The following is a 23395-nucleotide window of genomic DNA, read 5'->3' as shown; positions in this document are numbered from 1 at the left end:
CAGAAAAAATCAATTTTTTTTGGAATTTCGTTCCAAAAGTGTTTGGAAAAGTACTTAAAGGGTCTATATTTCATTCCATTGGTATGGAGTATTCAAGTGAAGGTAGAGAATTTTAGAGAATTTTCAATCGCCGTAAATGTCTTTGAATAGGTCGTATATAAAAAATGGTACGAAAGTTATTAATAGATATTAAAAATATATAAAAATAAGCAAGGAATCTCTACGGGTGATATAAAAAAACTGCAAAAAAGTCAAGCGCCATAATTTTTACATTTTGTTACATTTTATTGAATGAAAACAAAAAAGTCGGAAATAGCATCAAATTTTAGAATAAGTTTAGATTTGTTCGAATTGGTCACCTATGGCACGAATTATGGCCTTCAAAAGGCCAATGAAATCGCTCACGCTGCCCGAATGTTGCTCGACGGCATTTTGGCAAATTCCCGGCGAAACGCTTGCTTGAGGTGATCGACACTTTGGTCTTTTTTAGTGGCAACCTTGCTTTCCAATATACTCCAGACACAATAGTCCAACGCATTCGTATCGGAGATTTTGGTGGCCATTGTGCGCAGGAATTTAAGCGAGGAACCTCATTTTTTAACCATTCTTGGGTGGCGCGTGCTGAGTGCGATGGTGCTGAGTCCTGTTGGAATGCTCAAGGTCTGCGGCCAAAATGTTTGCGTGCCCAAGTCTTTAATAAACCCTCCAGAATATTTTCGCGATAATATTCGGTATTTATTCTGATGTCACGGTCGATTAATACGAGCGGAGAGCGACAATCGGCTGTTATTGCGGCCCACACCATCACCATGGCCGGCGCTTGAGTTCTGGTGGCCAACCTAAGATGCACATTTTCAGCTGACCTCTTTAGGAAGTAAACACCATCATTTTGTCTGTTTACAAACTGCTAGACAATGAATGTTTTCTTATCGGTGAAAACCAAATTCGGCAAGGACAGTGGTGACACTTTCGGCCAAGAGAAGCAACTCTTTAGATCTTTTGAGTCTTTTTTCTTTCTGTTCCGGTGTAACTTCTTGCACTTTTTATACCCTCCACCATACTATGGAGGGTATATTAACTTTGTCATTCCGTTTGTAACTCCTCGAAATACTCATATCAGACCCAACAAAGTATATATATTCTTGATCAGCGTAAAATTCTAAGTCGATTTAGCGATGTCCGTCTGTCTGTCTGTCCGTCTGTCTGTCTGTCTGTCTGTCTGTCCGTCTGTCTGTCTGTCCGTCTGTCTGTCTGTTGTAATCACGCTATCTTTCGAATGAATTGAGATAGGTGGCTAAAATTTTGCGCACATGTTTATTTTTCCAGTAGGCAGGTTAAGTTTGTAAATGGGCCATGTAGGTCCACGTCTTCGTATAGCCCCCATATATCGGTACCTCCCGATATTCGGTATTTTGATGATTTTAGCGACATTATTCACGGGAATTGTTTTAAATTTGGTATTTGAAGTTCAAAATGGATACTACACCCTAAGACGGACAATTATCCGTGCAGGTCCACGTCTTCGTATAGCCCCCATATATCGGTACCTCCCGATATTCGGTATTTTGATGATTTTAGCGACATTATTCACGGGAATTGTTTCAAATTTGGTATTTGAAGTTCAAAATGGATACTACACCCTAAGACGGACAATTATCCGTGCAGGTCCACGTCTTCGTATAGCCCCCATATAACGGTACCTCCCTATATTCGATATTTTGATGATTTTAGCGACATTATTCACCGGAATTGTTTTAAAATTGGTATTTGAAGTTCGTTATGGGAACTACAGTCTGTGACAGAAAATTGTCTGTGCGGGTCCAGGTCTTCGTATAGCCCCCATATAACGGTACCTCCCTATATTCGGTATTTTGATGATTTTAGCTACATTGTTCACCGTTTATTTCATGTTTCGAATTTGAATATGGTAATGGCTTATGACCAACAATGCCTATGTATGTCCACATCGTATAGACCCCAAAATAACGGCTATATTCGGTATTTTTAAAATTTTAACAGAATTTTTTAAGGATTTTATTTTTTGAAAATTTCCAAATTCGTTGCAAATGGTGGAGGATATTAAAAGTTCGGCCCGGCCGAACTTACTGCTTTTTAACTTGTTGGAATTTCAATGGCTTTACCCCGAGCTTATTTTTCAATATTTGCGATATGTTGAGCTCACGAGTCATTTTTCGGCCACTGCTACGCGGATTTCGTTCAAGTCGCTTCTTTACTTTTCGAACCATTTCTGCTGATGTTGTTGTTTTCTTTCGTCCACTTCCTTGTCGTCGGGCTACGCTACCAGTATCACGGTAACGAGCGATGGTACGAGACTCCAAAGATTTATTCACATTTAAATGCTGGAGTGCTCTAACGCTAGCCACTTGTGGTTTTCCAGCCAGATATAAAAAAATCACGCTATCACGCTTGAATTCCATGCTTTTGTACGCTTTTGTATGCTTTTGTACGCTTGTAAACAATATAATATGCTGTTATTGGAAAAATTTTAACAGCTGTTGGACGAGTGGCTTAGAAATGACAGCAGTCTGAAGTCGGTTGTAGTTTTTGTATATCCGATGATGATAGCCAACATCATCACTGTAATGGTCAGAAGTGACATTTTAATGCATTTGACATTTTGCCGGTATTAAAAATATTCGCGGTTTAGTGAAAATTTATGTTTTTTTTACATAAAATTATACGATGACCATTCAAATTGGTATGCTTCTGCCCAGCCCTTAAATCCAGCCCCATGCTAAATAACGCGTCGTTTGGTCTATAATTGTAAAGCAAGTGTTAAGCCAGGACATTTTTCTGTTTTTAGTCCATATCAAAATAAATATTTTGCGATCATCTCCAAAAAACAATAGGCTTCTATTCTGTCCCCAACCCCACACCGATTTCAATTTCGTGAGGATCGGACAATAATTGAGACCTGTAGCTTGATTACAAATTAGCATGGACGGATGGTCATACATAGTTTGATCGACTCAGCTCGGCGAAATATATAGTTTCCTATGCCGGAGACCAATATTTCGAGGTGTTACATAATTTTTGCCCCAATCAAACGTATAGCACATCCAGCACATAATGTTGTAGGGTATAAAAATAGGAACTTCTGGGCCGTGCCGACATTAGGACAAGGTGTATGATAAACTTTTTTCCTATTTGTTCCATGTTCCATAATAATCTACTGCTTTTCCGTCCATACCATAATACGACCACCTAAGTGACCGATGAATTATATGACTTTCTCTAATTTTAAAAATTCAGATTTCATTTTCTATTTCATTCCCATCTTTAATTTGACCAATCTCTTTTTTTCTCACTTCAATTTTCTTCACATCAACGGCCTATGTCGAATGCAAAATAACCAATTTCGTACAAAATTGTGTGTGAAGGCAATTAAAGCCTTCAATACTTTCATTGTTTTAGCCTCATTTCAGTATTAACCGAACAACAAAACACTGTGCATTTTTAAAAGTATCTACGCTGCGGGGGAGAGGTATTCATTGAATGTCCGTCCACAAATAAACGAAACGGATGGGGCAGACATGCATGCAAACAATGATGTTTTTTCTGCAGCATTGTTTTTTGATTTAAAATTAATGAAAGATTGGCTGTTTGTTGTCTACTCAACAGCAAACAAAATCAGACACACACACATATATTTACATACATATACATATATTAATATATATACACATGTATATACATATGTAAACTTAATACATTTTCTATGGAATACGACGACGAACGGTGAACACGCAAATAGGTTTCAGGACCATTGCACGTATGTATGTACGTATATGTGTAAGACCTATGTTTGCTGGCTGACATGCAAGTGAACGAACGCACCGAAAGTTTGCCGAAAAAATAGTTTGATTTTTTTAACTTCGCTGTCCATGAAAAACTATTAAAAAGAAAATTGTGCAAACGACGCATGCAAAATATGTTAGGCGACTGACTTCCACTTCTTCCGCAAAAAAAAAAAACAAATCATACAAAAAATAACAACAATAAACAAAGGAAACACACATTCACATTGACTATGATATTACGGTTATGGGTATCAAACCAACAACAACAGCAGCAAAAACAACTACCTATAACAACATGCACTTTTACTCAATAAGCTTAGCCATTGTATTGAACAAGTTGGCGTCCATACACACACACCCACATCGCCTGACAGACGAGTCAATGGAACAAAAACAAAAACCAAACTAGAGAAAATCACGACAACAACAAAAAAGCCAACGCTCCCACCGATGTAGGTAGGCCATTGAGCTGTCGAACTTGTGTGCTATACATTTATGTTTGTCTAGCCTTCTCACTCGTACACATGGTTTACGGGAGGTGAGCTTTAACATTACCCAGAGAGGCAGCAATAACAACAACAGCAGAGACGATGATGACGACGTCAACGACGAAGGAGAAGAAGAAATCTAGACAAATCTGCAATTGTTAAAACCATAAATAAAACCGCAACATAATCCCAAACGGAACGATCGATGATTGTTGTCACATTTTGACAGCAAACGTACGAATGCGAAAAGCAACAGCAGAAGCAATAACAACAACTATGACCAGGAACAGTAACAACAACAGCAGCACCACTTCCAATGAGAGACTTTAGTTGTGAGCTATGGATGTGTTAGTGATTTGTCTACTAGGCTACTGGTTTTGTTGGCTGAGAGAATTCCATGCAACGACACTATGCAACAATTGTTGGGGCCATGCCTATCTGCAAGTGCGTCATTCGTATGAAGTAAACTATTTTCAAAACAAACTCAAGAATAACGAATTAAGTGGAAATTGCCCAATTTTTAAAGGATAATTGCGCCTTAGTTCCCAGTACTCGGCATTTTTTATATTTAAAGTGAAATAAATTAAAAGAATTTATAAGTAAATGTAAAAATAAATGTTTATTAGCTTCGAATATAATCTTCTTCCATTAAAATTCACATTTTTATCTGTGAAGGTCCTTCAGCACGAACGAGATAATGCACATTTGTACCCTACAACAGCATGTGTTGTGAGTATTATAAATTTGATTGGGCCAAAAATTATGTCACACCTGCAAATATAGGTCCCCTACTTTGGAAACTATATACAGGGTGGGAAAAAAATTGCAGCAAAGTTCAACGCCACAATTTTATTTTTTTTTTAAATTTTTTTGAATGAAAGCAAGAAATATCGAAAATAGCATCAAATTTTAGAATAAGTTTAGATTTGTTCGAATTGGTCCCGTTTGGCACGAAGTATGGCCTTCAAACGGCCAATGAAAACGTCACACGCTGCCCGAATGTTGCTCTGCGGTATTTTGGCCCATTCCCGGCGAAGCGCCTGCTTGAGGTGATCGACACTTTGGTATTTTTTAGGTCCAACCTTGCTTTCCAAAATGCTCCAGACACAATAGTCAAAAGGATTGGTATCCGGAGATTTTGGTGGCCATTGTGCGCTGGAAGTGAAGCGAGGAACCTCATTTTGTAACCATTCCTGCTGAGCGCGATGGTGCTGAGTCCTGTTGGAATGTCCAAGGTCTGCGGCCAAAATGTTTACATGCCTAGAATATTTTCGCCATAATATTCGGCATTTATTCTGATGCCACGGTCGATTAATACGAGCGGAGAGCGACGATCGGCTGTTATGGCGGCCCACACCATCACCATGGCCGGCGCTTGAGTTCTGGTGGCAAACGGAAGGAGCACATTTTTAGTTGATCTCTTTGTTTGTTTACAAACTGCTGGACAATCGGAGAAAACCAAATTCGGCAGTTCACCACTTTCGGCCAAGCGAAGCAACTCTTTAGCTCTTTTGAGTCTAGTTTCTTTCTGTTGCGGTGTAAGTTTTTTGGAATTTCAATGGCTTCACCCGAGCTCATTTTTCAATATTTGCCGAATGGAATATTGCGATATGTTCAGCTCGCGAGCCATTTTTCGGCCACTGTGACGAGGGTTTCGATCAAGTCGCTTCTTTACTTTTCGAACCATTCCTGCTGATTTTGCTGTTTTCTTCTGTCCATTTCCTTGACGTCAGGCTACCCTACCAGTATCACGGTAACGAGCGATGGTACGAGACACAAAAGATTTATTCACATTTAAATCCTGTAGTGCTCTAACGATAGTCACTTGTGGTTTTCTAGCCAAATATTAAAAAAAAATCACACTATCACGCTTGAATTCCATTACGAATAACTTTTTTTCTGGAAAATTATGACCAAAATGCTATGCAAATTTGTGGACCTTAATCGAAAATTTTTCGAAAGGGGAGATCAGACCTAACAGGAACCCCAAATGTCATGTTACAGCTGATTTCTTGGGAAATTGTGGCAGAAACCTTCAAAACACCAAAAATCCTGGAGGTACCGTTATATGAGGACTATATCAATTAGTGGACCTAAATTAAACATTTTTGGCAAGGATAGAACGGCAATAATTATTTCTACATGGCTACGGTTATTTTAATTTTAACGTCTCCACTAATTTTTTTTTCTATTTTCTACAAAAATGTAGACTTTCAGACAATATATCATCTTTTTCTAGCGAAACACAAAGGTATCTGGCATTATGTTCAAAGCTATTATATATTTTTTTTGTACAGTCAGTTATACAATTCAACAAAAAATATTCAAGTTATTATTGCTGTAATTATCCACCATTCCTGGTATTTTTAAAGTACGATTGAAATAAATACGATCTAATCTTATTTTTTGGTATTGCATTAAAAACAAAACGATATTCCCATTGGGCGCCAAATATTTTTTTACCCGTTCCTTTGAAATATCTTTAAAAATATATATCCAATTGTGCACAATGTCTCATATGTTAGGGAACACATCCTTCCTTAAGGTGCATTTTTTGAAAATTAATTCAACCAAGATTCCTTGTTAAGAACGTCCTCCATTAAACTCCGTTCTCGTTGGGCGCCAGATATTTTTAAAAGTTCTTATAAAAAAACTCTCCAACTAGCTTGCCGTTCACCCCATGAGCTGTATAAAACGTTCCCTCCCAAGCTAATACAAATAAATACGAAAAAATTTAGTTAATACATTGTATTCCATTCCAGGTGTTCTTCGATAAAATAAGGACTACTTAATTTTAATTCTCACTTACACTGGTGGCCAAAACTAAAGCAACTGAAATTACAAGGAGAATGAATGCCCTGTAACTCTTTTAAAAATTAAGAAAATGAGAAAGTTTTTCTTGTCTTAAATTAGGCACTTTATTCACTTTTTAAAAACCCAAAACAAAAAACCAAAATTAATTTTTATATAAAAAATAATGTATGGTAAAGTGAATTAACCCGATTTTGGCGTGGACAAAACAAAAGCAACTTTGTTGTATATTCATATAACCGATGCAATTTCAGTTGTTTTTACTGTGATATTTATCGCTTTTTGCTTCCTTCGACAATTTCGCTTGTCATAAATCCTTTTTGAGAAGTTTTTTACAACAGTATGTGTTTTTCTTTTCGTTTTTTAAGTACTGCCCAAAAAAATTTAAAAATGGCTAGAAGCAAATACAGTACCTGAATAAAACAGCAAATTATCAGTGACTATCAAAACACAAAAAATGATTTCCGTGAAATATTTCATAAATATTTATGTGATTTCATAATTATTTCTGTATACTAAGTCGGTTTTTTGAAACTGGATCAGTAGTAACAGTCTATAACAGATGAAGGCCGTGAAAAACTTCAGCCCGTACTGATCCACAAATTGTGAGAGAAATAAAAAAACAACCATTTAAGAGTTCAACAGGATTGGTGAGAGAGCAATCATTGGATATAAGCTCGAGATCAGTGCGTAGACGAGTAGTGGCAGCTGGTCTGCATGCCCGTAAGACATCAAAAAAACCATTTATATCTGAAAAAAATCAAAAAGGCTTTCGGAAACGATAATATTAAATGGAATCAAGCTCAATGGAAAAACATTATTTCTGGGATGAGTCTACGTTTAATATTAAAGGCTCAGACGTGAAAAATTTTACGCTGAGAAGACCAAAAAATGAAGGACTCATGCCGCAGTGTTGCAAAGGTACAGTGAAGCATGAGGGAGGGTTAAAAATGGCGTGGCGCTGTTTTTCTTTCTATGAACTTGGGCCTATTCATGAAATAAAGGAAGTTATGGATCGGTTTGTTTACAAAGATGTGTTGGACATCACGTTGTTCCCTTACACTGAGTAAAATATTCGGCTCATTTGGGTGTTTCAGCATGACAATGATCCCAAACTTGCATCAAAACTTTTCTAATATTGGTTGCGGGAGTCAAAAATTGATGTTTTGTCATGGACAGCACAATCACCTGACCTAAACTCCATAGAAAACCTTTGGAGTATTGTAGATAGCGAGATCATGCGAGATTCGGAAATAAATAAGCACAACATTTTCTAAAGAATTCGGGGTGCCTGGGAAAGCATACCCAAGGATCAAATTGAGCGTGTTATAGATTTAATGCCTCGTAGGTGTGCAGCTGCTATCAAAAATAATGGTTATGCTATCGACTACTAGCCAAAATTTAATTATTTTAAAATAAAAAATCAAAAGTTGCTTTAGTTTTGACCAAGCAAAAATTGGGTCATTTTAGTTTTCCACATATTATTTTTCATTCCAAATTATTTTTGAATTTTTATACCCTACAACACTATGTGTTGGGGGTATTATAAGTTTGATTGGGCCAAAAATTATGTAACACCTCGAAATATTGATTTCCCACATAGGAAAGTATATATGGATCTTCCTAGCTCGCCGAGTTGAGTCGATCTAGCTATGTATGTCCGTCCGTCCGTCTGTCCGTCTGTCCATGTTAATTTGTAATCACTCTACAGGTCGCAATTATGGTCCGATCTCCACGAAATTTAGAATGGAGGTGGGGTTAAGGTCAGAATAGAACCCTATTTCTTTTGAAGATGATTGCATAATATTTAGGGGTTGAAATGGACCAAATACTGAAAAAATGTCGGATTTTGCAGTAGCTATACAGGTAGCAATTATAGACCAATCGACGCGGAATTTCGCATGTAGCTAGAGTTTAGGGCGGGGAAGAAGCCTACCAATTTTGATGGTCATCGGTTAATATTTAGCGGGTAAAATAGACCATATCTTTTTTGTTGAAAAAATTCAAAATTTTTCATTAAACCGCGAATATTTTAAATCGCGGCGAAATCACAAAGCCATGACAAGGTTACTCCTGATCTTTACATTGATGTTAACATCCACCAAAAAGGATGTATAGCAAAATATGTGCGATATATATGTCTATCAAAGAAGATATGCTAGAAAGATCTCTTATATGTCGAGAACGGCTGAACTGATTTCGACAGTTCACATTAATTCAGAATGGCCTCTTGGCAAGGAAAAACGTCTAAAAAATCGCATAAAAATATCTCTCTAAAGAGGAAAACATTGATTTTGTAAAATTTTCTCATATTTTTTCAATTTTGTCATATTTTTGGCATATTTTCATTTTGAATTAAACATTTGGTAATATTTCTACAGCTAACAAAACTAAGTAGTTAGGATATCAGGATATCATATACAGATCGCATTTATGGCCCGATCCTTACGAAATTTTGCATGGGGATAAGATGAGGGTCAGAAAAGAAGCCTACTCTTTTTGGAGATGATCGCCATATATTTAGGGGTTGAAATGGACCAAAAACTGCAAAATTGTCAGCAGGTCGTAATTATCGCCCGGTCCTCACGCATATATGAATGGGGGTTACCGGACAGTGCAAAAGCCAAGCAGTTTTGGATGGCCATCCAAAAATATTCAATGTGTGAAGGAGTTTGCCAACTTTTGTAGACAAAATACGAAAATGTCCATTCCAGTGACTTTTTGGGGAATTCACAAATATAGGAAAGACGCACTTCTGACTATGTCGTTAACGCTGATTTCTTTGAAGAATATAGTCATATGTCTGTATCCCATATAGATGCGTTTCAGTCAAAAACCAATAATAAATGTTAATCTTTTGCCACTTCTGAGAGATTATAGGTGTTTGGGAAATATTGGATCCAGATCTAGGAAGACCATTTACGTGCAACATCTACCAATAAATTGGAAATGAGCAAATTAGTTTAAGTTGCTATTTCGAAAATTAGAGAACGAAACCTAATGGTTTTCTTTTATTATTTGTCACAATATCTTGTGGAATTCTTCCGAGTATCTCGTCTATATAAACTGTATCGTTTATAATAGTGTTGTAGGGTATTCAACGGTCGGCCCCGCTCGACTGTAGCCTTTGCTTACTTGTTATTTTTAGTTTCTTAAAAGTGAATTAAACCCCTCATTTAAAACTGGAAAAATAATTACGATTTGTTTATTTTTGTAAAAGTTACAGGACATTTATTGTCTTTGCGATTTTAGTTGCTTTAGTTTTGGCCACCAGTGTATATATATATTTTGGAAAAAAAAGTTTCATATAACAAGTTCATATCTAGGTATATTTGGATGTTTTGTGCCTTGTATGTTGGGGATGTTTTAAAACCTATAACAAGGTAAATATGTTCTTAAAGCGTAATGTAGAAGGGGACACTTTTAAAAATATACATCCTACTATTTTGGTGAAAATGACTATAGATATAGACAATTTTTTTTGACTAACGATGGGATTTCTAATCTCAAACTGAGCAGTTAAAATTTTGTCCCTGTCATGGCGTTCATGTTGCACAGTGTAATCAATGAGAAAGAGCTTTGCAGTCCGACAAATGCAGGCGTGCATTTTACATCGTTTGCTTTACTTACCATATACACGAATGATATTAGCCTCTGATACGAAAAATAGGCGATGAGACTTATAAACAACAACAAAAACGACAACACAATGAGTTTATTGTAATGTCTGATGGGTTATTCCATATCCACAGAGGTGTGAATGAAATATCAGTGGCTTTGCAAAAATGAGATAGGGCGATAAAAGTAAAAGAAAAACAAACAAAAGCAAATGAAATGCAATTTCACACATTATGTTGTGTTGCTGTAAATAACAAAACAAACGTTGAGAGAACCCCCCCGAGAGAGAGCGAGAAATTTCAAAGCAGAGAGAATTTGCAATAGGGCATTGCCAGCTTGAAATACTAGTGCTTTAGTCAAACGCCCCTTTTTGTTGGCTCATGTGAGTTGAGAGAGAATGGGAGAGTGAAAGAGAGATGCCGTTGTGTTTAGGTTATCCCTTTCTCACCCGGTATAGCTAACGGAGAGCGACCATTTTTGTCAAACAACTGCTTGGCCCCTTGAACAACCCCTTGGTAGAGGGAAACCTGTTATATTCCTGTTTGAATTGTTGTTTGTGCTTTCTTTGTTGTTCATCGCAGTGCTATCTCTTTTTCTCGCATGTTAAGTGGTTGGCTTGTGTGGGCAAGTTGTGATAGTTTTGCCGTCGTTCCGTTGTGTTACCATAAACATTCAGTTGGTCTGTGACCGTTGAACGGACGAGAAACCCCGTAAACAACGAACGTACATCTGTTTTTTGTTTAATTTGCGTGAGAGTGTAGGTTGTTGTTTCTTTTTTACTTTCTATATTAACACATTACGTTTCTGTTTTTGCGTGTGTGCGCTCGCTACTACTACTACAACAACAAACAAAAAAGAAAAACACGAAAACTTCTCTACTAGTATTATCGATTTGGCTGCGGCTTCTTGCACGCTCATCGTTGATGGCCTATCTGAGATTTTTACAGTCAACAGCAGAAGAAACAGAATAATACCTACCTACCTAGCCAGCCAGCCAGCCAGCTTGAGCTATCTGCCGTTGCGAAATGAAAACAAACAAACAAATCCAATCAAACAATCGTTGAATAATAATCACACACATCATACGCCGTTCGCTCGCTCGCTAAAAACGTTCGTTTGTACGTCGTCGTCGTGTTGTACTCCCATTTAGTCGTAAGAAAGAAATCACAGTGCGTTATCATTTTTCATATCACCCACAGAAGAAAAAGAAAACAAAAATTAAAGAATTATTTTTTCTCCTATTTAACGCTTTTTGGTCGTCGTCAAATCAGTGTTGATGGTCGTGATGATGATGATGATTATTAGATGATACCTATTTGTGTGATGTGATTAAATTTCAAGATTTATTCAAATCAAATACGGAAAATAATTGAAAGAAAAGTGAAAAACAAATAACAAGTGTGAAGTGAATTTATGCAAAATAATTTAATAAAAAAATATTAAATAAAAAACAAACCATCTAAGAAAAAAATAAAAAGTGGAAAATTAAAAACAAGAAAACTAATTTAAAGAATAACAAAATAACAAAGTGTAAGCTTTGCGATCCTAGCTTTAATAGCAATTTTAAGGATTACCGAAATCATTACAACCCAATTTTTGGAATTTCATCTGTAATTCACAATCTCTTTGGAGTATAGAATTTCGTCATGACTTGGTAATGTTTGGTGTAAACTTAAAGTTTGGCGACGGCTTTTTAGAAAACACAAAACGCTTTTGACTTGCTAAGTTAGTGTTGTAAGGAAAAGGAATTTTATTTTGGGATTAATTTAATTTGTATTTGTAACTCAGAAAATTACTGCGAAAATCGGATATATTATTTTATTATTATTGTTATAACAAATGAAAATAAGATGCTATGATTGGGCGCCATTTCTTAATGTTTAGTATCAATGAACTTTTTTTTATTGCAAACTAAAAAAAATAGGACAAGCCATTTCTTAAATATTTAGAGATATATGTAACTTCTTACAAAAAATATATATAAAAATTAATAAATGAAAATAAAATTAAGAAGATTTTGATGCAATGATTGGGCGCCACTTTTTACGTATAACGTTTCAATCATTTTATTGGCTGAAAATTCAACAAACTGTGCAAGTTAGCTCTTAATTGTCAAGAGATATTTGTATGTATTTTGTTGAAAGATTTAAGAGAAAAGAATAAATAGTAAAAAAAATAAATAAATAATAACAGTTTGAAATGCTAAGATTGGGCGCCACTTGCAATATGTTAAATCTCAATTATAATCTTTTAGAGACTTAAAACTCTTAAATGTTTACAAGCCAGATCCTAAACATCTGGAGACATATGTATTTTCTTAAAAACTAAAAAAAAATTGACAATGTCAGATGCTTTGTTTGGGCGCCACTTTTCCCATTTTTAGTTTTTAATTACTGACTCAGGAAAAATCAAAATCAAAAAAATAAATTGAAAGTGTTTCTTAAATTCAGTTGTTTCCATCTAGGCTTCAATTCATTCAACCAAAGTTATCTGATTGAGCGCCAAAACCTTGTTTCGAAAACAAGCAGAAAAAATTTTCTAATTGGGCGCCACTTTTTCAAAAATAAATAATGCCAATGTTCTTCTTCGCAGTCAAAATTTTGAAAGGCAACCCAATTCAGAAATTTAAGATTTTCCTGCTTAGATCTTGGATTATTATCGACAAAAATCCTCCAATGATAATCCTGCAATTGCAAACTCTTTAAATTTGAAAACCATTCAATTAAATTAGTTTCCATTGACCCCAAAAATATTATAGGATTTTCTCTATCAAAATTATGTAAATAAATATTTATGGTATTCGCATTTTAGTTCCGATTGCTGGGATTGGTCGCCATTCCGGGCCAACCTTTGGATACTTCTGATTCACAATTAAAGAAAATTTATTTAAGCATTTGCAATTCGATTTATGCAAGAAATAATGAGTCTAATTTCAGGTAATTGAATTACAAAAAAAAAAAAAAAAAATGTTTCCCCGTTGGGCGCCAACTTTGTTCCTTCAAATAAAACTATTTTTGCCAATATTGAACTAAATATCCTAAAAAAGAATGGTTCAAAAGAAGTTTTATGAAATCTTTAGAGACTTAAAGAAAAGTAGATACCTTAATTGGGCGCCAAAAACATCAACATTTAAATTTGAAGTTCCTTTGCAGTAAAAACATAGGAACGATAGGATTTGCAGATTCTTCACAGACAATCTCTTCCATTCCTATATACATACGAATTAATTTTAATTTTTAATTTTAAAGTTGGATAAGTCAACAAAGGAAAACCTAGAGCAGCAAACCCCTAAATTGGGTGCCAAATAGACAGAGGTATCTATTTATTTTTTTTGGGAAATAAGAGCAGACAAAAAAGGAATGAAACCGAGTCTTCTCATTATTCCTTTGGAATATGAGATGAATAGATATGTACTTCTTTTTCTACAACAAAAAAGGAAACAATAGAGCTCTTAATTGGGCGCCAATTACAGAGATTATACAATTTTTATTTAGGGAAGATACCAAAACTTACTTCATCCTCTTTCTTTATTTTGTTTATTTTTTCCCCTCTGAAACTACCAGAGTAGCAAGTAATTCGGCTCCAAATAGTACTGTTTCGTACATTATTGTCTTGAAACTAAATATTGTTTGTTTCTTTCAACTAGGCATCATTCTATGAACGCTACGATATTTGCAAAACCAGATTTTGCTATCTAAGTTACCGGTAACTACTTCCCGTCCTTTGGGGATGTCAATAACACTTTTCCTTTTTTTTTTTTTTTTTGTTAAATTATGAATTTTCTATCTCAAGTTCTATAATTGAGCCATCAATGTCATTTTTCGACTGGAAGCATGTTCCACTGTTTCTTGTAAATTTCCACCTTTCATTAGAGAACAATCAACCAACCACCAGGGAAAAAATCAACAATTTTTTTTTTCTGTCTTATCATTTTAATGAAAACTGTTAAAAATCGAAATCAATTTCTTTCCGTGGTTTTGATATGAAACAAAAACCCCATATTCCCTCACTTATCAATCAAGCAAAAAACAAGCAGCCCCGAAAAAAGTAACAAATACAAACAACCATAACCTTTTTTTGTCTTTTGCTGAACACCTTACCTATCAAGAAGTTAGGGAGCATGAGCGAGGGAACAGATAACAGCTATCATAACTAAGAACCTAATAAGCCAAGAAAAAGACGATTGAAATCAATAACAATTCTTCAACAACAGCCCAACATCAAGGGGTTGAGGTGATTTTAGACGGGGAGGGGTGCAAATAACTGATAATATGCAATTGTTGGGTTGTTGATTGAAACCCCAACACCCAAAAAATATTTAGGTGTTTATCTATCCTACCAAGATAAAGTCCAGTTTTTTGTATTCTTCGTTACTTTTTTAGATTGGAAATTGTCAAATATTTACTGAGCTACCTGTCATTAACAAATATTTGTCATCATTTTTTTCGATTCGATTTCGTTTAGATCAAACTAAACAGATAGTTTGATAAGTGATAAGAGAATTGAAAGAAGAAAAAAAAAATTGGAGTGAAAAACAAATAGAGTCAACGTGTCGTATCTTCGTACAAATACGGAATGTTATCAACTTCTTGTTTTCAATTTAACTGAAATAAATAAGGAAAGACTAAAAATGACAACCAAAAATATAGACAATCAGAATTTCAGAAGGGCCCAGGAGAAGAATAAGAACAAATTTGTGTTTCTGTTCTACTCTTTTTGGGAGATAAAGTAATTTAGGTGGAAATTGAACAATGGAAAACAATTGAGAAAAAGACAAAAAAAAAAAACGAACGGTACCGTCGGCGACAATTCAGTCATAAATCTTATAATACAGCCCCGGTATACAAAACGCCCACCATAGACGAAATTGCCATGGCTAACAAGATGTAGGTATTTGTTTTTGTTGTCTCCTAATGTCTCCTAGAGTGCAGGTGACACAATCACCCAGAATCCATACTGGCAACAATAAATACAACACCTTGCAGCATGCAGTAAGCAGCAGTGTAACACCATGAAACCTTAGCGCCAGCCAGCTAGCCAGTCATCCAGCCCGGTAAAGGCGACAGTTAAACAAGATCTTTTGTTCTTCTTGTGGAAATTATCCCTTCGAAACGTTTAAAATTGTGTTCTGTTTCAGTGTTTTTTTTTCAATCTCTTTTTGAACAATAGAATCACAACAAGCAAATGTGGTAAAATTGTTGTTGTTTTACTATTGTTGTTATACAAGCCCACTTCTATGATGGTTGGTTGGCTGTCTGTCTGGCCAAGATCATTTCACAATAAAACAACAGCGGTCGCATGTTTACAAAAAGGCCAAATACCTACATACAATATCCAATTGACACCCGAAAAATTGGCAAACTATTATTCTCTGTGGAGAAAACAATACAAATAAATATTTTGCTGCTTGTGTTCTGTGTTGAAATCGAAAACAATGTTTGAATTTGAATCTCCTAACAAAAGACAACAAGTCAATTGTAAATCTCAAAACCGATAATAATATTAACCACAAACATTTGAAAAAGGTAGAAAATTGAATTTGGATTTGTGGTCAGGGAAAACAAATAGATGGAGAGGATAGACAAAAGGAATGGGGGATTTGAGGATTTCAGAAGTACAATTAATAAATAAAAGGATAATGCAAGAAATTGAAAAAAAGTTGTGAAAAATTAAAGCAATATTTTGGGGACGTTGATGTTTCCAAATAGCCTCCATAATTTGTTTATTCTAAAAAAATCTTTTTGAATATTTTGGGAAATGCCAAACAACTCATCTCCCGGTTAAGACTTGAAAAGTTAGATTTATTGTTTCTACTTCCCGAGGAGATTCTCCAGAGCATACACTTCAAAATGTGTCTCTATCTGTCTTATGCAAAACATTTGGGCGCCACCAAACATTTTTTTAGTTTCGCAAGAAAAAAAGGGTAAAATATTACAATTTCGGAAAATGACAGGATCTCATGGCATGCTTTCTGAGGATTTCCCAAATCTCAAAGTTTCAAAAACATCTTTCCAAACCATTTGGGCGCTAAAAAATTTCCTAATTTGCAAGAGACATTTTTAAAGCCATAGAATTAAAAAAAAACATGTTCAAAATCCGGGGGTTCCTCTTTTGATATGTTTTTTTAGATATACATCATTTGGGCGCCACAAACCCAAAATCTTACTTTGGGCGCCCAAATGGGCTTAAAAATTTCCTAATTTGCAAGAGACATTTTTAAAGCCGTAGAATAAAAAAAATATCCTAAATCCGGGGGTTCCTCCCTTGGTATGTGGCGTTAGATATACATCATTTGGGCGCCACAAATCCAAAATCTTGCAGGAAAAAATTAAAATTGCAGAGAAAACCTCTCTATTTCAAAATCATTTGGGCGTCAATCTGGCAATTTTAGCTTGAACACATCTGCGCATTACAAAAACAATTGAGCGCCACTTTTATTTCCAAGATCAAGTTCTTAACACTACTCCTTTAAGATCCTCGGCATATCCCTTTCTGGACATTTTTTCTGCAATTTTATTTTGATAAATAACTTTGAAAAAACATTCGGGCGCCAATCTGGCAATTTTAATTGGAACCAAAAACTAACTAGAAAATCACTTGGGCGCCATTTTTGCAATTGAGAATATTTTGTATTCACGAAGATTCCCGACATGGCATTCCTTAAAAAATGTTTCTACAATTTTTGTTTGAATCATTTGGTCGGCAATTTTTTAGTTTGACATAAATTTTTGAGAATATCTTCGACATCATTTGTTGCTCCTTGAAGATCATCGGCATAATTTCCAGTCATAATTTTTTCAGTAATTTCAGTTTGAAATCAAAATTAATCACAAAATCATTTTGGTCGCCAATTTCGTAATTTGGCTTAGAATTAAAAACCGTGATCCTGGTAAATTAAGCTCCTTGATCCTTGACATAATTTTTTGCCCCTTAAAGATGCTTGCTGGCAATTTTAGTTGAAACATAGGTTCATTTTTAAATCAGTTGGGCGCCATTGGGACAATTTGATATATTTGGACGCCAATTTCTAAATTTTAAAGAGCAATTCTTCCAGATTTTTAGGTTCAAAGTTTTTATTTTGAAAGTTTGAAGCTCCTAGGTATTTTTCTCGATATATTCTTCATATGACGGTTTTTTTTAGCAATTTCAATAACATTTGGGCGCCACGGACAAATCATTTGCATTTTATAAGAAAAATTTAGAGTCTTGATATTTCAAAAAATGTCAAAAAAGCCTTATATTTAGGTACTGAAGTACCCTCAGCTTCAAGAAGTGCATTTCAAAATTAATTTGGGTGTCAAAAAAAAACAACTTTTCAAATTTGCATAATAAATTACAGTCCAGACTCCAATTCTTAGTAGTACGAACACATTTTAGTTTCATTCTTTTTAAAAAATCCCCAATATATACTCGAACCAAGACGCATTTAATACAGAATTCTGCAATCGTGGCCTTATCTCTAGTTATGTCAGTGTTCTTAATGTGATTATATCTTTAAAAAATTTATCATTTGGGCGCCACCCGAACCATCTTTTTAAAGATGTCTGATTTCATTATTCTCAATTTTTTGTGGGAGCAAATTCGCGCCAATTTTTTTTTTTTTTTTGAAATTTTAAAGCACAGCAAATATCCTCCACACTTTCTCTCCAAACCCATAAATTTTCTTATTTTTATTATAAAAGTGTGCGTCATAACCTAACACTTAGATTATCCGCAAAATTCAATTGCTTCAATTCTGTCTCTCCCTCTTTCTACAAATTAATGGACTTTAAAGCGCAAAAAGAAGACCACGAAAAACCGAGGCGAGATACGAAACCATACCATAAACTGGGGAATATATCAATAAAACTACTGTGTATTTACCGAGCCGCTGCCTCAGCAACACTCTTAAATATATATAGAATGACATTGAAGTCCATAAATCACTTAAAGAGGCGATAGCTAACTTAACTGATAGGCCGATAATCGAACGGAGTAAAAGTAGCCACAATTTCTTTTTTACGTTTTTATTTCAAATTAATATTTTTAAGGAAAGTAAACAATTTGTGGTTGAAGATCGCGGGAGGTGGAAGAAATGATAAAAAATGTGGAATTAGATAAACGATTCTGTGAAAGAAAATAGTTTTTTTTTTTGTAATTTTAACTAAAAGAGAGGTGATTTTATTCCTTAAAAGTGATTACAAAAATATTACTTATCGATAAATCGATAACAAAAACCCATAAGAAATTCACGTGTTATTTAGCAACGAATTTGAGATATTTTGAATACACATTAGCCACGACTTTAAGGTGTTAGCCAAACGAGCTTTAATTTTAATTAACGCAATAAACAAAAAAAAAAAATCGATAACAAAACCAATTCTTATCGATTTGAGGTGATTGTCATCGATTTTGTATTAACTTTTCCATAATTAATTTTTAATTCCCTGTTTTGGAATTGGGTTGTATTGATTTCTTGGCGATTACTCATCTAACAACCACAAAAAACAAATTTTGAAAACAAGCTGCAATGTCTGTTCCTGTCTTTTGCATACACCCCAAACCAAAAAAAAATGGAAATAAATTTATTGATTTTCTTTCTCTTGTCAACAGCTAATAAACTAAACTTAAAAGCCAAACAAAAACACACACAAAATGAACAAGCAAATTATGAGGTAAAAAGAGTTAAAAGAAACCGCACATAAAAACGAAAAAAAAAACCGTCAACAAAGTAAAATAAACCTCTAATAAAAGCAAATAAATAAACTTCAAATTAAAAAGAAATACAAAAGCAACAACAAGCTACAAGACTTCATAAAATACCACACAACAACAACAACAAATCTTGTTACCAGTTAACCAATACAAAAACAGCTTCAAAATTATACTCGATATGGATATGACCTCTACAGCCGAAGCTGCTGCGCGCAGCTGGTATGACAATCCACGCCTTGTGGGTGGCGGCTCGCCACAGACAAACGGCCTAGGCTCATCGGCCGGCGGTTTGGGCCATCATGGCCTATCGGCCGGTTTGGGTTCGACGGCCGGCGGCAGCATGGGTTTGGGTGGCAGCGGAAGTGCCGGCACCACCAGTGGCCTAGGTTTGGATACCTCCGATATGGGCGCCTTTTATGCATTGGAAAGTAATGGTCATCATCGCAGATATTATCCCAGCTATCATCAACATGGTGAGTACAATGGAAATTCGTAAAAAAACAAAAACAATGTATTTAGAAGTAATGGAAATAATTCTCAAAGACTTTGTTGAAAATAAAAATTATTTTTCAAATACTTAAAAGGAGTGGGGAATGGTTTTGTTTTTTGTTAACAACAATTTTTCCCTGAAGAATATTTTTAGAAATTTTTTAAAAATAATTTGAGCAGAAAAAAAACAAATTCCTCATTCAGAAAATTTTCAAGGATTTTTTTCTTTATCAAAATGTTATGCTATTGCCTTCTATGAGAACCCAATTTGGAGGAAACAATTAAAAATTACAATGGAAATTTGTAAACCAAAAACAATGCATTTAGAAGTAATGGAAATAATTCTCAAAAACTTTGTTGAAAATAATAATTCTTTTGCAAATATCCAGAAGGGGTTTTTTTTGTTAGAAACCATTTTTTTCCTGAAGGAATTTTTTTTGGGATGTATATGAATAAATATGTATGAAATTTTAGTTTGAATAGAAGAAAATCCGGTGTTTGGAAAGTTTTTTAGGATTTTTTTTATCAAAATGTTCCCTTTTATGAAAAGAACTAACCCATTTTGGAGGCTATAATAAAAATTCCCATTTTGGGATATATTTTGAACAATTTTTATTTTCAATGCAATCGATAAAATATTTAATAAAATTTTATTTTTGATCCCTAAATATGAAGGAAATTTTATTTTTTGTCTATAACTAAAAAATGGGCTTTAAGGATTTTATTTCATCAAAAATGTGATGCCACTGACTTTTATGAGAAACACTAACCATTTTCACAGCAAAAAAAAAAAAATGAAAATTTTCCTTTTGGGAAATTTTGGGTTTCAATGGAATCGATAATTTGCCAATATACAGGGTGAGATAAACAAAAAAACTGCAACAAAGTCAAAAGCCATATTTTGTACATTTTTTTTAAAATTTTATTGAAATAAGCAAAAAATGTCAGAAATAGCATCAAATTTTAGAATAAGTTTAGATTAGTTCAAATTGGTCCCCTTTGACACGAATTATGGCCTTCAAACGGCCAATGAAACCGTCACATGCTGCCCGAATGTCGCTCTGCGGTATTTTGGCCCATTCCCGGCGAAGCGCTTGCTTGAGGTGATCGACACTTTGGTTTTTTTTAGTGCCAACCTTGCTTTCCCAAATACTCCAGACACAATAGTCCAACGGATTGGTATCCGGAGATTTTTGTGGCCATTTTGCGCTCGAAATGAAGGGAAGAACCTCATTTTGTAACCATTCTTGGGTGGCGCGTGCTGAGTGCGATGTTGCCTGGTCCTGTTAGAATGTCCAAGATTTGCGGTCAAAATGTTTGCGTCCTTCAAGGCTTTAAAACACCCTCCAGAATATTTTCGCGATAATATCGGTATTTATTCTGATGCCACCACGGTCGATTAATACGAGCGTAGAGCGACAATCGGCTGTTATGGCGTTCCACACCATCAGCATGGCCGGTGCTTGAGTTTTGGTGGCCAACCGAAGGTGCACATTTTCAGCTGACCTCTTTAGTATGTAAACGCTATCATTTTGTTTGTTTACAAACTGCTGCAGAACAAATGTTTTCTCATTGGAGAAAACCAAATTCGGCAGTTCACCACTTTCGGCCAAGCGAAGCAACTCTTTAGCTCTTTTGAGTCTATTTTCTTTCTGTTGCGGTGTAAGTTCTTGTACTTTTTGGAATTTCAATGGCTTTACCCCGAGCTGATTTTTCAATATTTGCCGAATGGAATATTGCGATATGTTCAGCTCAATGGAGTCCATTTTTTAGGGGAAATTCGTATTGTGGAAAATTTTCTTGTTTAGCCATACTTCTACGTGGAAATGTTCCTTGTTCCAAATTAAAAAAAATAGTTTCTTCTACAAAATCTTTTATTTTGTTTAATTTTCGGACCAAATTGAGTGCCAAGAAGCTTGGCCATCTAAACTTTTTGTATAAAGCTTTCAAACTTTCCCATTATTACATATTTATTTTTTCGTTGCCTTTAGAACCCCCCTTACCTCACCGTTTGCCATAAACACCATCCAGTTAAGGCTACTCACACTTCATCTGTTTACCTCATACAATTCTCATTCAATTGTCAAAATGGTGCGTGAGTGATTGACGTGTGGTTCATTCGTTTCTTGGTCTAACATCCCCTCTACACCCGCACCCCCTCCACAACAGCAACTAAATAATGGACAGACTGTTTTTTTTTGTGTTACAAGAGAATAACCACATTGTTAACGAATAATGAAATTGTTACAACAAACATCAGAGCCAAACAATAAAGGCCAAAATACAAAAAATTCAAAGACATGAAAACGAAGGAGAAGAAAAAAAAATAGCTGAGAATCAAACAAAAAAAAAAAAAAATAAATAAAAAAATAAATATTAACGCCAGTCATAGACAAGAATAACACCCTCATAATAAATGTCAGCTGGTGGTTTGCAGGAACTTATTTTGGACGGGGAAATGAGGTTTAGAAGGTCTGATCTTCCCCCTTCTAAATATCTTTCTCCCAAAGTTGTTTTTTTAGAATTTAGTCTGATAATTTTAAAGTTCTTCAATTCCCCATTTCTCCACAAGCTTTTTCGTACTGAAATTTCCGCCGATATTTAATTTTCATTTCCTCGATCAACTCCCCATTGACACTTGGCCAAAAATCGTAAAATTGAATACCCAATCAAACAAAAAAAAGAGCTCTTCCTGATTTCACCCAGAAGAAACCCATGTCCCCAAAGCTTGCAGCTATGCGCATCAATGAATGGCAAATACATGGCCAAAGCTACAGTAGTGATTGTTTCCAATATGCGAATTATTTTGCGCATAGCGCTCCTCATTCCCATACAATATTGGAATACATTCAATTATTCATACATATTAACGCTTAAACGCTTATATTTCACTGGCTGTGTCACACAAAACGGCAGGGCATATAATGTTTAATTCATGCGGCTCTGCTGTGTTTTTGGGCCTCCCAGCCAGTTAGACTTTTGGGTATGACTGGCAGTCATTCATTCACTCACTCGCTGGCTGGCTGGATGGCTGGCACTCACTTACTCCACTCCACCACTGGCCGGGTATCAAGATGAAAAGAAAGCGTTATTGAATTCATTTCGATTGTAATTCATTCATGCGATCCATACGTCAGCCAGCCAGCCATCCAGTGAGCCAAAGCCAATATCAATTTCCAATGAAAGACAATTTAAAGCGGCAGTCGTCATTCAGCCAAAGCAAAGCAAACAGACATATATTATAAAACGATCATTCAAATTGCCATTGTGGCATCCCCAAAAAAAAAAACCATAACAACGGCGAAAAATCTCCACAATAAATAATATTCATCCAAACATAAATGAACATTCAAAAATTTCGCTTTGTAACTTCAAAAAAAAAAAAAAAAAAACTGAACGAAAATCTGACAGACATGGTGTCTGCGCAAAATCGCCTAAGCCAACAAGTGAGTTGTGAGTTTAACGTGTAAGCGT

General features: G+C 35.2%; 2 protein-coding genes across 5 annotated transcripts in view; both read left to right on the top strand.

Moving 5' to 3' along the window:
• LOC101901586 (uncharacterized) overlaps positions 1-10824 on the top strand; it is a 375472-nt gene extending 364648 nt beyond the window's left edge. Inside the window, exon 11 of the mRNA XM_059119703.1 lies at positions 10814-10824. The gene's annotated coding sequence lies outside the window, so the exon portion shown is untranslated. The remainder of the gene's footprint in view (positions 1-10813) is intronic.
• Positions 10825-11398: 574 nt separating this feature from the next.
• Positions 11399-23395, top strand: part of LOC101895855 (GATA-binding factor C) — an 81637-nt gene continuing 69640 nt past the window's right edge. For 2 of the 4 annotated variants that reach the window (XM_059119670.1, XM_059119654.1), the window contains exons 1-2: positions 11405-12268; positions 19331-19905. In XM_059119670.1, coding sequence (XP_058975653.1) covers positions 19611-19905 — 295 coding nt within the window. In that variant the 5' untranslated portion in view covers positions 11405-12268; positions 19331-19610. Of the gene's footprint in view, positions 12269-19330; positions 19906-23395 lie in introns of all 4 variants that reach the window. The other 2 variants (XM_059119661.1, XM_059119665.1) reach the window with 2 other exon arrangements.

The sequence above is a fragment of the Musca domestica genome, unplaced genomic scaffold (genome assembly GCF_030504385.1).
Source record: "Musca domestica strain aabys unplaced genomic scaffold, Musca_domestica.polishedcontigs.V.1.1 1, whole genome shotgun sequence".
Lineage (NCBI taxonomy): Eukaryota > Metazoa > Arthropoda > Insecta > Diptera > Muscidae > Musca > Musca domestica.
This window is presented reverse-complemented; position numbering and strand designations above follow the sequence as displayed.